Raw genomic sequence first — 14,505 nt, forward strand, 5'->3', positions numbered from 1 at the left:
AACTACTCCTACTATTTTGTTATTCAAAAAAAGGCTGGCTGACTGATTTACAAAATAATGAAACATGTATGTCTACAGAGAACCCTTTCTCTTAAAACATTTTGTTCCCGACTACTAAACTGCATTCTCAATTACGTTTGTGGCTAATGTATTTTCTACCGGATCAAAGTCCCAGTTCTAAACACGTGGTTAGGGTTAGGGTTTGGGTTAAAGTTGTAAATTGAAACAGAACACAACAAAAATACAAACTACTTTTTCTACGTTTTAAAACAAAACTTCAAGAACATTCATGGAATCAATTCTGTTTTAGTAACAGAAATAAGTTAATAATAAGTTCACTTTTGGTTTCAACCAGTATAATTAGAAGTGTATTTTTTGCATCCAAAAAACTAAAATGCAATCAGAGATAATATACTTCCCTTCTAAAGGTTACTGTAATTTTGTTGAACATCATTTTTAACACCAACATCGAAAAAGGGATGATTTAAGTTCAATCTCAAGTCTAAATCTAAAGTCTAAAATTGTGTTGAGTCAAGATCAAGTAGAACAATGTATCAACACCACATAATGTAAGTGTGATACTATTTAATTCATGTGCATTAAAGTCATTTTGGGAACAAATCCCATGCATGCTTTGGACTATGCCTCATCCAGCTGACATTGTTCTGCTCTGAAAAGGTCACATGTGGCAGGCTCGTTATCTGATTGGCTGCAGCTGGGAGTGTTGGGGGGGGGGGCTGGCAGAGTTTAAAAGGACAACTACTGCATCATGCTCTGTTTGTCTGTCTCTATGGGAGGAGGATGGCTTTATTTGTGTTTGGTTTAGCTTTTAATCAAAAACGTGCTCCACCAGGTTAGTGGTAGTGCGGACAGCCGATTACCATGACTTTCAAGGGTGTAGATTGAGAAAGACAACATTTTCAGAAGCACATGGCTAATTATTGCGCATGATGCATTTGACCAACTACCTATACATCAATTGTATTGTACCTTGTTGTTAGTTTTGGCTGGATATGTTGATGTCCTGCATTTAAAAAAAAAAAAACACTCCAAATATCAAAGAATTGTTCTGATTTTTCAAAATCCCCTAGTTTAAGTCTCAAATCTTCGAACGGCTAAGTCAAGTCTTGAGTCAAAAGGCACATTATTACAGTATCCTGTCTCATACAACTACACTGCATTCTTGAATATGTTTTGAAGGAAACATATTTTTTCCAGATATCAAGCCAAGTATTTTAAATGTTCTACATAGTAAGCTAGAGACTCTTACGTAGCTAATAATAAGTTGGCTAGAAGAAAACTATAATAGAAAAATATATATATTTATTGACATAAGTCTGTAGTGGGTTTTCAAAAGGACATTAAAATGAGAAACGAAGAAGAGAAATCAATACAACGATAAGGTATATTTCTAAGTGGCTTGACAATGTGAGAATGAGGTTCTATAAATGGCCGCCTTTGTGAATGTTTATATTTGTAGACTGATCTCACAAAATCCCCCAAAAGGCAGGGTTTTAAATAAAAATAGAAACAGGTTGTTGTGTTCGAACTGGTAATTGGACTACTCTATTTAAGGTGACAAACACTATGCACCCTATCTATTTACTTGCGAAAAATATAAAGGTAGTGTCCTCGACGTGCTTTGGCCGCAAACACATTCCACATTTTGTTCCACCACACACAGTAGGCTATGCATTTCAAATGGTTCTTGTTCCTCAAAATACTTTTGGGCTTCGGCATATACTTTTGAAGAATTGTAGTATAAGGTTGCTTGGAAATGTGACCTATCTCCTAAAATAGGCCACATGAAAAGCCTCCAAGGCAGGGTACAAGAAAGGGAGACAGATAGCAGAAGCAGACTTTGAGGTTAGAACAGTTTGAATAGAGTTGAAATAAATGTGACATACAGAGGTTTGCATTCTGATGAGTGTTGCCTGTGACGTCTGTGTTTGTCGGTCTGCTCACCTCCTCTCCTTACACCTCTCCCTCTTCTCCGTACGACCTCCGTCTTTGTTCTGGTCTCCCCAACCCCACAAGTCTCCTCGTGTCCGCTGTCACCATAGCGCCAAACAGTGGTTTTGAAAGGAGACACGGGGGCCCTCAGTGTCCCCTTTGGAACCATCAGGCCCCTTTTTTTAGTGGAATCGCACCCCGTTCCCCACCACTGTCCTCCCCCTGACCCCGGTCACACACTGCTGCTCCCAGCATCTAAGCTACACTGTTCCCAGTACCTGTGGGGGTGGAGGGGGGAGGGGGGGGAGTGTGCAGTAGTCACAATGATTTTAACACCTCCACCGAACCCTCAACACCTACGCCCCCACGCATGCCTTGTGTGTGTGTGTGCTGTGCGTTCATCACCCCCCCAAAAAAAGAAAAGAGGGCTTGACGGATTGTAGAGGAGGAACCAGTTTTATAACATTTGATGCTGTTCTCTTGGCTGTTTTCTAAACTAGGTGTCAATTCACAACAGGCTTCAGACGTACCAGCTCAGCAGCACGGCTCCGAGTCCCGAGAGCGTGGCCCTTCTTAACCATCGGGGGGAGCTGCTCTTCCAGCAGGGGCCCCAGGGGCTAACCTACGGGCCGGTGCCTCCCCCTCAGCACCCGCAGCTGCAGTCAGCAACAAGCACCCCCACCCACCACCTCCACCTCCAGCAGCACCACCAGGCGGCCGTCAGCATGTCTGATCTGAGACCCGAAACACTGATCCAGTGTCAGCAGATCGTCAAGGTCTTCATGCTGGACAACAGCGGCCACGGACACATGGAGGCCTTCCTCAGCCAGACCCCCACCCACCACCACTACCAGCACCACCACCACCACAGCCACCACCAGCTCAGCCACTCGGCCATGTCCACCCCGGTGCGCTCGCCGGACAGCTCTCACGGCAACGACGGCCACCAGCCCCCGCTGCCCCCCCCACCTCCGCCTTACAACCACCCACACCAGTACATACCCCCAGACCCTCGCCTCAGTCTACACCGGACCCCAAGTGGCTCACGGAGCATGGTGTAAATAAATAAATTAGTAGTCTTTCCCTAAAACACCCACGTTCACACACCCTAACCCCACCCCTTATCTACCTATTTAAAGAGTACATAATGTACATATATATATACAGATGAAAGAGCTATAAAAAAAAAATGAAATCTCACTTATATGCATATATTTAAGGAAAGAAAATAAACTAAAAGAAAAAGTTTCAAAAGAGAAACGGAGAAATAAAGTGCATATATACAGTTTTACTTGATTCCACATGTATTTTGAAATATTATGTAGTTTTAACACATTTCTAAAACTTTTTGTCAGTTTTAACTCTTGCTAGGAAAACACAGATATTCAGTTTCTGGATGGATGTCTTCTCGTTGCATCCTCAACAACAACAGAAATGGACAGTGATGGATCGACACCTTCCAAGGACCCTCTGCTTCTGTCCGCTCTCTTCACCCCCCCCCCCCCCCCCCCCCTCATGCCTATTGTGCTTTATGTGCGCCTGCGTGCATAGTGAACACTTACGGCCCGTCCACACTACAGCTTCGACAGCTTCAAAAACGGTTTCCAACGCGTCTGCCCATTCACTTTGAATGGGGTGACGTCACTTTTCGCCGAACTGCATTGTGGGAAGCAGAGCGGAGCTTTCCTGGCGTTTCAGGCATGGTTTCAGGCTGCAAAAGTTGAGCAATGTTCAACTTTCGAAGCTTCTGAAGCTTTCGGTGGAAGCCTCAGCCAATCAATTCATATGCCAGTACAAGCTCTAGCCAATCAAACCGCTGCTTGTGTGTCAGGGGCGGGAGATTCATGTGATTAGTTGTTGGTCGAGCTTCCCACACGCCCAGCTCCAAGCTTTTTTTGAAGCTGTAGTGTGGACGGGCCGTTACTGAAAACCTGTGCCAAAATACATAGCCTCCACCTTACACTGACTTCTTTACACTTGATTAAACGCTAGGGCTAGAAGAAAATACAAATAAAAACTCTATCCTTTACTTTAAAACAGCCCTTTCATGCTTCTCCCTCAAGGACCACAAAAAAATAAAATAAAACTGATATTCCATTCAAAAGAAAACACTATCTCCGGTTAGTGCTGTTTTATTTTGGTGATTGAGAGTCTTCTCTCTTCTTCTCTGCTCCCCTGGATAAAAAAAAACTGAAGAAGAAAGGATATCCTGCGATAAGCTGCGTTTTTCCTCCGCTCCTCTGTTGTGTTGTGGCTCTCTATCATGAGAAAACACTCTCACTCAATTGTCACTCTCCATAGATCATCCTACAGTGAAGTATGACAGGAAACAAAGGCGACCAATCACATCATAAGGATGCTGCCAAAACCAAAAAGTCGGCCCGGGATTCTCCTGTTGTTTGTCTTTCACTCTCCATGTGTAATATCGCTAACGCTTCCCAGGAGTAATGCCACATGTTTTCTGCTGATGGCGGGGTTTTTTCATACGCTGAAATTGTTTCAGCTGCTGAAACTGCTCTCGGATTTTTCTAGAACTCGATACAGCATTCACATGTAATAAATGTTGTACACTGTGCTGTCATCTGTTGTGAAACGCTCCATCGCTTCTTCAAGGACATCGCCATGAATTTCCATGAAGACTGCTTCTGCAACTGTTAACTGTCAAGATCTGTGTTCTATTATGGTTTGCGTAAAAAGCATATTCAACCTTTGTGTGTTTTCCCCACAAAACATCCAGACACTGTCTCTTTATGTCCGTACATCTCGCAGGTTTGGTTTCAGATCCTCTCTTTTCCCTCCTAACCTTTTAGTCTGACATTTAGAAAAAAATAACTAAAGAGGCACACACACACAGCTTATATTGCAAATGGTGGCATTAATGGTATTGTTTGTGCTGTTTGCAAGCCTGCTTTAATTAAGAATAGGATGAAAAGAATGCATTATCTGATCTCTTTCTATTTCACCCCAGCCTAGATTGTAAATATCACATTGGAGCAGTGTCGGAAAGGACAACAAGCTGCCTTTAGCCTCGTCAAAATGCTATTACCCTGTCACACGTCCCTCATTCGGAAATAGGTCAACATCCATCTTTTAAACAATGGCCCCACCAGGTACTGCGTGAATAACATTCGATTAACTCAGCCCCCATCTGACCCGCGCCTGTCTGGTTTGTTGGTTTATTCTCAAAGAGCCACTGCAGGGAAGTCTCTATCTCGTCTTTTTTGTCCTTTTGCGCTCAACATTCCCTCCATGGAAAGACAGAGGTTGCAGGAAAAAAAGGCAGAGATAATGAGTGTTTGACCTCACAGTAGCATCCTAACTTTCCTGTCAACAAATCCAACTTCATGCTTTCGTTTCACGGCACAATAAGATGAATTAACGCTTTCATTAATGAATAAAGAGCTGTTATGACAGTTTTAATATTTTTTACTGGCTATGAATAAACGTATGAAGGTTACGTAATACAAATCAGTTGCAACAGTTCTGACATTATGGATTTTAGAGGGATGTATGATGATTGTACGATTGCTCATTTGTTTAGATCGAAATTCAGATATAAATGTGATATCGTTTTCTCATGCATGCCATCAGGCCTATTGAACTTTGATTCCCAAAGGTTTAGATCATTTTGTGCATGACTGAATCTGCTGTGAGCATACCAGTGGGAAATGAGGATGACAGATCTTTTAGTTTCTGGGCTAGCCAAAAAAAACAATCGAACAGAAAATGGATTTACAACAGCAAATGTAAGGCCTAACAATGGCCATTTGTGTGTGTCTGTCTGTCACAATTCTTTAGTTGCAAACTTGGTAATGTGTTGAAGCTTTTTGTGGAGAAAAATACATCCTTTGTGTGAAATAAAGTGAAAATGATGAGTTTATGTTTGAAAGGAAACCAATGTAGCATTTTGGGAGTGCAGCATATTGAAGCGCAGTAGTGGCTAACTTTCTTAAAGAAATAAAAAAAGGGCTCTGCCATACCAGTGCACCGCTTCATAAAAGCCATATCGACTTGGTCTGGCTCTTCAACACTGTGTTTGCTCATATAGTTCAAATACAAATGACATATTTAAGGTAAGAACAGGTGGAAACTGAGTGTAACAGATATGAACCATCACCTCCCTCCTTCTCTACCTGTCTGTTTGCAATATATCAACATGCTATTAAAGATGATTTAAGTCTATTCACTACAGTGGTTTGTTTTGGTTCTTTTGATTTTGTAGTTTGAATTAAAAAAAAAATGAAAAGCCACCATTGGCCAATTTGTTAAGACTTGCTATGGAAATATGTTTTATTTTGAAAGGGTGTAACCAAGACTCGTATCAGCAACAAAAAAACAGTAAAACAAGAAAGAGGAATCAACATGTGCCATATCCTCCTTCATATACATAGCCTCTTCCTTGATTAAAGCAGTTATAATCATGTTCACTTCGTTATAATAAACCTAAAGAACATTATAAGCAAACTCTGCTGTATAAACGGTTTCAAATCAACTGCTAGATTTTGTCTCTTTTTCTGCAAATTAATGATCCTAATTTGAGTGTGGGGCTTTGAGGTTATTATAGTTACAAATGTGTTTCTCTTTGTTCTGAGTCTTTTGTAGGTCTGACAAAAAAAACAAATGGATGATCCACATATTTTATTGCCGGAAAAAATATCACAGTGGCTGGATGGTTCTTTAAGCTACCACAAGCAAACCATTTTTGATGCATTACAGTTTTACACCTAGAATCAAGTTTTACCAGATTTGTGTTATTTTTCTGTACAACACATTCAAGACATGTGTGGTAAGCTTTTAGACCAAGACAGTGGTTTTGTTGAATGGAAGAGAAAATATACAAGTATAGGAGAAAGATATACAGTCACATGAATGGTATATTTGTGATATATGTACACAGGTCCAATTCTGATCTATAACATTCAATCAGAGTTTACTCTTTTATTGCAACAGGAAATATTCTATATTCTACATTTATTTAAAAAAGTGTCTCATCATTTTCCAGTTTTCCATAATATGTATGATGGAGAAAATAATGATTGTAAATTGTTGTACAAGACTCCATCTGTTCAATTGTCAAATTCAATGTTGACTATAGTAAGTCCTGGCAGATGGGAATTATTTCAACCTGAACGATCCTGGCTAGACACGAGCTTCGCCCACGCTCCCTGTGTGTGTGAATTCTTCATGCCCCGATGGCTTCTCATCATCCCGCGGTGTTATCATCTTTCGCCAACGCTGGTCAAGTAAAGACAGCAACATCACATTAGCATTAAAGAAACGGGGGAGACAGGGGAGTAATAAATAGATCAAAATTAACAATGAAATAGTGTGAATGTACATGTGTTTAATTCAAGGAAAAGCAAAGGGAACTAAATGTTAAATAGAATCAGATTTTTACAAATGGCCAATGAAAATATGGTTTAGCTGCATGCAAACGCTAACAGAATATTAACTCACCTTACAATAACATACCTTACTAGTTAAAAACAGAATAATGATTTTTGTCCTTTAGCCAAACCAATTTTGTTATGCTTCTTACTGCATACTAAATCCCCCCCTGCTTCCTGAACCATATCTCTCGACACATTTTTTCCCCCCCATTTCCACTAGTTCCACCTGTTAGTATCCTACCTAGACATTGGAAACAGAGACATGTGTAGAGGTTTGTACCTGTTTGATGCTGCCCTTGGTGACAGAGAACATGTAGATGAGATAGCCCGGGATCAGAATCATGGAAGACAAAGCCATGAACCAGCCAATCAACTGGCCCCACATCGGGTACACATACTTCCCCAAGGTCAGAGGGGTCATTTCAATGGCACTGAAGGTAAACACCCCCTAAAATATGCAATTTTGTTATTTAGTCCATATAATCTGGGCCAATTACAGAATGCACTATAGTGTTGAAGACATCTAGGATTCCCAGAGGAAACCAATGTATCGATATGATTAATTCCCTCCATAAGGGAGAAGATGCCAGTTTGAAAAAAGCAAATGATGGACATTTAATCAATAATCATTCCCGCCTACCAGGCATATCAGCGGAGTGAAGTACTTCCAACAGAGCATCCACCAGCCACATGGCCTATAGCCGATCATGCTCTCAATGTCCTTGTAAAACCTTTCAGCTCCTGTGGAATAAAGAGAGAAAGACAAAAAAAGGAAGTGAGTGTGTTAATGTGGAGATAATTAGCACGAGAACAAAGCTATATTGGGTGAAAGATCGGGAAGGCTGATTGGACGTAGAGCCTTATCAGAAAAGTTGCAGCAGATAGACTCCCTGTAATTTCCTGTTGCACGGCTACAGTGTTTAGGCCTATTGGAAATCGACATGTTTTATTCATTAATTCGCTTTTTCTCATTTTATTTTAGATGTGGTTTGTTGGGTTCAAGAGTAGACTGCATGAAATAGATTTCCTACCGTAGATCCAGGAAATGGAAACAGTTTCAAAGAAGACGAGGTAGAGGAGACACATCCCACTGGCAGAGTAGTAATCAAACAGCTTGAACACGTACAGACCACCCTGGGAGGTTTGAACACACACAGAGACACACATATCAGAGGCTGAGGATTAATACACGGTGGTGGCCAAGTCGATAGGGACTTGGCTTGGCCACTGGAAGGTCACCAGTTCAAGTCCCGGCAAGACCAAGTGATACCGAGGTGTCTCTGAGCAAGGCACCGTTCCCTACACTACTCCCTGGGCGCCGTTCAAAATGGCAGCACACAGCTCCCATTACTAGGATGGGTCAAATGCAGAGAAACAATTTCCCCACGAGGATTAATAAAGTATATAAAAATAAAAAATAAAAATGCATTGATTAAAATATGCCTTATGCACACCACAGAAATGTGTGCAATCTTTGTCATAATGCAGCAGAGGTCTCTTTTCTGTATGTGCTTTGAAACATCCACCTTTTCATAATACTCACACACATTCTGCAGCACAAAGTATAAGCTAATCTATCGAGATGTACACAACTGTTTCATCCTCCAAGTCTTCTAACTGTACCTGTGTTATGTTGGAGAAGCCGATGATGAAGGAGACGAGGCAGACACAGAGGATGAAGAGCTTCTTCCTCTTCCTCAGCAGCATGGGATACTCATCCATCAGAGATGTGATGAAGCCTTCCACTGTGCAGAACTGATACATGACATCATAAAGAGATATGTGTCAGAAAGTACTGCCGTTTGTTATTAAAAACCACTCTTATTTAGCATTGTTAAACTCATGATGGACGTCTTTGACAGTCATCGAGAGCACCAGACACTTTTAAAGGTCCCCTATTATACTTTTTTTCATCAATATATTATAGGTCTCAGATATATACAAAACATGTCTCTGAAGTGTTTCAGCCCTCTTTCAAAAGTGCTGATTCTCTGTCTGTTACTTTAGATGAAAACAAGGAGCCCCTCCCCACGCCCCTCTGAGAGAGATTTGGTTACAAAGAACTCAATGGTGCTCTAGGAGGAGATTCAGGTGATAAGGGGGGGGGGTTACCTTGGTTGGTGATTGGCTAATGGTTACACAAGCCAAAAAAACGTTATGACATCATAAAGTGGCCAAAATCGGATCAGCTCATTTTCAGACAGGTTTATATATAAATAGATCAGGACAAAAATAGAGCTAATCTTTTTTCCTGAAACTTTCTGAATCTCTTAATGCAGAGGGGACACATGTTTATGTATACAAGACATGAAAAAGTGGATTTTGCACAATAGGTGACCTTTAATTATGTATGGTAAACTTTGATCTAATAGCTTTTGATGGTATTTAAGAGTAAAGCATGGCTACAGGGTCGATTAAGAACAAAAGTCTTATAAATATATAATCCTATCTGTAGCAGCAGGTGAAGTGTGTGCTCTTTGTACCTGACTGTCCAGGCCCAGCATCATGAGCATGGAGAAGAAGAGGATGGCCCAAAGAGAAGACATGGGCAGCTGGGTGACGGCCTGAGGATACGCTAAAAAGGCCAGACCTGGACCTAAATGTCACAAACAAGACAAAACAAATACTTTACAAATGCTTAATCTTACATATTACTGACATTACACTGTAACCTACTAAAATGCATTAGAATCGATGTATACATGTCAAAAAACCTGAGAAACAGGACACAAGCACCTTTTTAAGTATATTTTACTAACCCTAAACCTAACCTTTTAACCCCAAATCCAGTATATTCACTCAAATGTGCAGTGAGGTTATTTTGTATTTGTATTTTGACATAACATGTCTGAAGTTTAAAAGACAATTTATTCACTGTTTATAAAGAAGGATATTGGTTCTATTAGTTTACCATAGCTTAAAGGTGGGGTAGGTAATTCACTTCAGAAACACTTTTTGTTATATTCCATGGAATGCTCTTAACATCCCGATAGCAATGAATAAATGAAATGCTTTGACAATTAATATACAAATATTTCATCCGTGGAAGCCGTGGCGCTGTAAAAAGCACGACCAATCATCTGAGCCGGCCCGGCTAAAGTAACTGGATGGCCTACCTGCCTGTCAGCCTTCCATCTGTGCACAAACTTATCTCGTGCCCTCATTGGTCATGTGCGTGTTCGTGTGTGTTGGAGGAGGGGCTCTGTAAGGAAGTCTGAAGGAAGGGGCAGATTTTTTGCGGCTGCGTACTTTCAAATTCTAGCGCACTCGAGCTGGTTTCTCCATTCTTACCTACACTACCTTTAAATCTAAAATGTAATCCCACTGTAACATTGTTAGACTTTGTTTTGCATTGCCAAAGAAGAGAATAGAGCATTGTACCTGATGCTGCTAATTCAGCGACTGGTTTCTTAGTGATATGGGACATGAAGCCTACAATGGAGAAGATGACAAGGCCAGCGAACATGCTGGTGCAGGAGTTGATACCGCACACTATGAGGGAGTCCCTGAAGAGAAAGAAAAACACTTCACAGTTAGGTGAAAGAACATTACTTGATATGAACAATCGGGATAAAGAAAGCGTGTTCCTACTTGTATACATCGTTGTTGTAGGGGTTGTAGCTCCCCAGTGCGATGAGCGAGCCCAGGCCCAGTCCGTAAGAAAAGAAGATTTGAGTTGCTGCGTCCAGCCACACCTGTCAGAAACACACACACTTCCAGGTTCACGTCTGTTTGTCTTTGATCAGGTTTGTGCGATTGGAGGAAACTGTCTACCTCAGAGCGGAGGAGCTTATTGAAGTCTGGAGTGATGTAGAAGCGGATCCCATCTATGGCTCCAGGCAGAGTGACCCCACGGAAGAACAGGATGATCAGCATGATGTAGGGATAGGTGGCTGAGAAGTACACAACCTGAGAGAATCATAGAGGACATTTATCTTTTTAAGTGTTCAAAGGGCATTAATTTATATTCTAAATCAAACCCATATGTGGCTTTAATGAGGACTAAAAAGTCAAGCATACCTGCTTTCAAATTAAAGCCATCTCAGAATCACATGTATTCGTCCATAAGAGGGGACATTTATATTGTTACAGCAAAAGTGAAGAGCCAAAAATAGCAAAGATATTAATCAAGAGGCATGAATAAAACATTTAAAAATTACAATAACAAAAATGCACATGGGCAACATACTGTCAAAGTACCAGTTACAGTATATACAAATAAGTGTAGAATCCTGTATAATTAAAAAACTCAACAGGAGATGCAAAACTGTCCTTCAGTAAGAGTAAAATATTTCCATGCGTTCTCTTTGCCTTGAAGACTTTCCCGGAGCCTTACGTTTCTGGCCTGCAGCTCTGTTGCATAATCATTATGTTTAATTGGTGCTGTCCGTCACGATTTGGGCCCGGGGAGAATTCATTTTTCTCACTGCTCTCAGATGCCACACATTAAAATCCAATTATCCACTAGCAGTGAATGTGCAAATGTGTTTCTGCTCTCCTACAGTACATCGCATGGACTTGCTGTCATTTAAAACATCCAACGTTGAGATATATTTTTTTCTTCTAACTCTTTGCTATCCCTTCTAAATCATCCAGGAGTTTGGTATTGAATAATACATTTTGAAACCATGTCTATTTGTAAAATGTTGAGAGAAAGACAGAGTTGACAGCAGATAGAAACACTCTATCGAAGAATAAATAAATACTAATACATGTCTCTATTATTTATTTAATATATTTAAGGTTGTTGTTCGAATCTGTGGAGCTAATTAACACATCCTCTGATTGGAATGTCATTTGTTCTGCATAATGTGGATACATTTAACTGATGATGGTGATAGACGAAGGGGACATGAAGGACTGGCAATCTATCCAATAGTTATTGAGAAAACTAAATGTTTTAATCCTATGATGTGCTAGAAGACCATTTGGGAGATCACCGAAGTAGGTACCATGTTTTTTTGTACAACATTTCATGGGAATATGTTAAATAAAGAATAAGGCGGACATGTGAGCACAAAATCTGACCTTTCCTGTCCACTCCACTCCTTTCCAGATTGAGAAGTAGACCAGGATCCAGGCCAGCCCTAGGGTGCCCACTAAGGGCCAGCGCAGCTCTCCTGGCTCCTCCAGCCCACTGGACAACTGGTGCATGTTACGCCTGCAGGAACACACATACACACAGATAAGCCAAGGTAGTTGACAGTAATAATTCTACATATTCTTGCACAGGGCATCTTGCACCCACACACTCCTACTGTATATCTTACTCCCAGAACTCGGTGACAGCACTGGTCAGGTTGGTGGTGTCTGTCAGGCTGTAGTTGCAAAAACATTTTTCTGTGTTCCAAGGGTTATCACAACTTTGCCAAGGCAGCTCCTGCAAACAAAAATAAATGTATGAGTATGATAAATAGCTCTTCAGAAAAAGATAAAGTCACTTCTATCATGTGTCCTTGACTCTCCACAGTTTAGTAGCCTAACTTGGTTTTTGTCCTCCAGATAAAAACATTGAACAATATATTTTTGTATCCTTTCTTCTGAAACCTCTGTCAATTTTCTCCATCAGGCTTCTTTGAGCCGGTCACTCACGATACAAAAGTAAAGAATGTAGATAGAAAGACGTGCAATTGTGGTGTTGATAAACAGGACATGAGATGATGACAGCATTGCACGCATTGCTGAAGTGTAGAAACTGAATTTGAATTGTGCCTACCATGCAGTTTCAAAAATACCTTCACCTTGAGCCTGCAACATTGATTTTTTGGCCAATTGGTGGCAGCAGAAACACGCTTTAAACACTGACATGACACTACTGTACAAGAAGGTACCATAAGGCGCATTCACACTGCGGTACTTTTCCCACAAAGGTTCATGTGAACTTAGTTCATGTGAACTCTTTTATCGCGTTCACACCAAAAAGAGCCGGTACTAAAATTAGTTAATGTGAACCTTTTTACCCCCTCGAAAGTCACTGCTAGAGAGTAGTGATGTGTCGGTCGCGAACGAGCCGGCTCAAAGAGCCGGCTCTTTTAAGTGAACGACGGGAGCCGGCTCTCGCCCGCGAACGAGCCATTTTTGCGGAGGGATCTAGATCGGCATGAAGGCACATTATGCAATGTGCACATTATCCCGCTTATTACATGGCCACATTCTCAACAAAGTAACGACATGACTCCCAATATTAATGGCAATGCTTTTATGGATTTAGAAAATGATTTTATTGATTTAAAAAATAGTTTTATGTATTGATTTAAATTGACATGCATCCGCTAAGAAAAGTAGTCCGTTGTTACTGTTTGAACTAACGTAGCAACAGCAGGAACTGCTTCGATAGTGTTTTTGAGGAGCTTTTTGATTACAGATTTGAAAACATCGTTGCTTGCTTTAAAAGTAGCACAAACCTTGGAAAGTATATAGATATCCCTGCCCTAATGCCAAAGTAACTGGCAACTGAATATGTGTCGCCGTTTGATGTCTATGTCTGGACCGCTGCGTAAAAAGGAGGGTTTCTGCCCCGTTACTTCTCTTCTTACTTCTATAAGAATAAAACACGGAGGACGGAGATCTCTTTTTCTCCACCTCTTCTGACAGCCCAGCAGCTGATCTCAAAGCACGCTCCCCTCTCCTGCAGGGGGGCGTGGTCAGCTGCAGCTCACAGAATCAGGCTCCTGCAAAAACAGCGCTGGAAAGAGCAAATAGAGCTAAATGAGGCATGGCTCAAATGCAGGATCTTTTTGGTATTTTGAAAACAAAACTATATTTATATACTTTATATAGGTCGATACAGTAGCCCCTTTTTTTTAAAATAGTTTTTATAGGTGTTGCTATCTGTTTTGTGTAGCATGGTTCTACAAGCAAGTCAATGCATTCATTGGGTGGTATCAGAGAGTTGCACGGGTCTGTATATGCAATGAAAACAATTGGCCACAGCAAATCATTTATATTAAACATGTAATTTTTACTTTTGAATACTTCAGTACAAAGGATGTATTGAATAATTTAAGTGATATATGTGTACACATATAAATCATTAGTCAAAACAGGGCTACACAGGGGCGGCGGGTACTGTAGGCTAGGGAAGGCTAAACCTTCCCAAATATTTTTGTCACTGCATCCTGGTAAAATAAAAATATAATGTGTGTGTCTTTGACATTAGCGC

At 40.8% G+C, this 14,505-nt stretch overlaps 2 protein-coding genes across 8 annotated transcripts in view; one reads left to right on the plus strand and one right to left on the minus strand.

Moving 5' to 3' along the window:
• The window catches only part of LOC117547952 (IQ motif and SEC7 domain-containing protein 3-like), a 115,077-nt gene extending 111,434 nt beyond the window's left edge, over positions 1 to 3,643 (plus strand). The window contains 1 exon segment of the mRNA XM_034218874.1: positions 2,454 to 3,643. Within this exon segment, the coding sequence (XP_034074765.1) occupies positions 2,454 to 3,014 (561 nt within the window). The 3' untranslated portion in view covers positions 3,015 to 3,643.
• LOC117547953 (sodium- and chloride-dependent GABA transporter 1-like) overlaps positions 1 to 14,505 on the minus strand; it is a 43,883-nt gene that overhangs the window by 10,340 nt on the left and 19,038 nt on the right. For 6 of the 7 annotated variants that reach the window (XM_034218881.1, XM_034218875.1, XM_034218880.1 and 3 more), the window contains 9 exons: positions 12,614 to 12,723; positions 12,372 to 12,504; positions 11,118 to 11,252; positions 10,935 to 11,038; positions 10,725 to 10,849; positions 9,827 to 9,939; positions 8,967 to 9,098; positions 8,375 to 8,477; positions 7,984 to 8,084 (listed from right to left, as the gene is read on the minus strand). In XM_034218881.1, the coding sequence (XP_034074772.1) occupies positions 7,984 to 8,084; positions 8,375 to 8,477; positions 8,967 to 9,098; positions 9,827 to 9,939; positions 10,725 to 10,849; positions 10,935 to 11,038; positions 11,118 to 11,252; positions 12,372 to 12,504; positions 12,614 to 12,723 (1,056 nt within the window). Of the gene's footprint in view, positions 1 to 6,576; positions 7,189 to 7,623; positions 7,792 to 7,983; positions 8,085 to 8,374; positions 8,478 to 8,966; positions 9,099 to 9,826; positions 9,940 to 10,724; positions 10,850 to 10,934; positions 11,039 to 11,117; positions 11,253 to 12,371; positions 12,505 to 12,613; positions 12,724 to 14,505 lie in introns of those variants that run through there. The other variant, XM_034218876.1, reaches the window with a different exon arrangement.

The sequence above is a fragment of the Gymnodraco acuticeps genome, unplaced genomic scaffold (genome assembly GCF_902827175.1).
Source record: "Gymnodraco acuticeps unplaced genomic scaffold, fGymAcu1.1, whole genome shotgun sequence".
Classification (NCBI taxonomy): Eukaryota; Metazoa; Chordata; class Actinopteri; order Perciformes; family Bathydraconidae; genus Gymnodraco; species Gymnodraco acuticeps.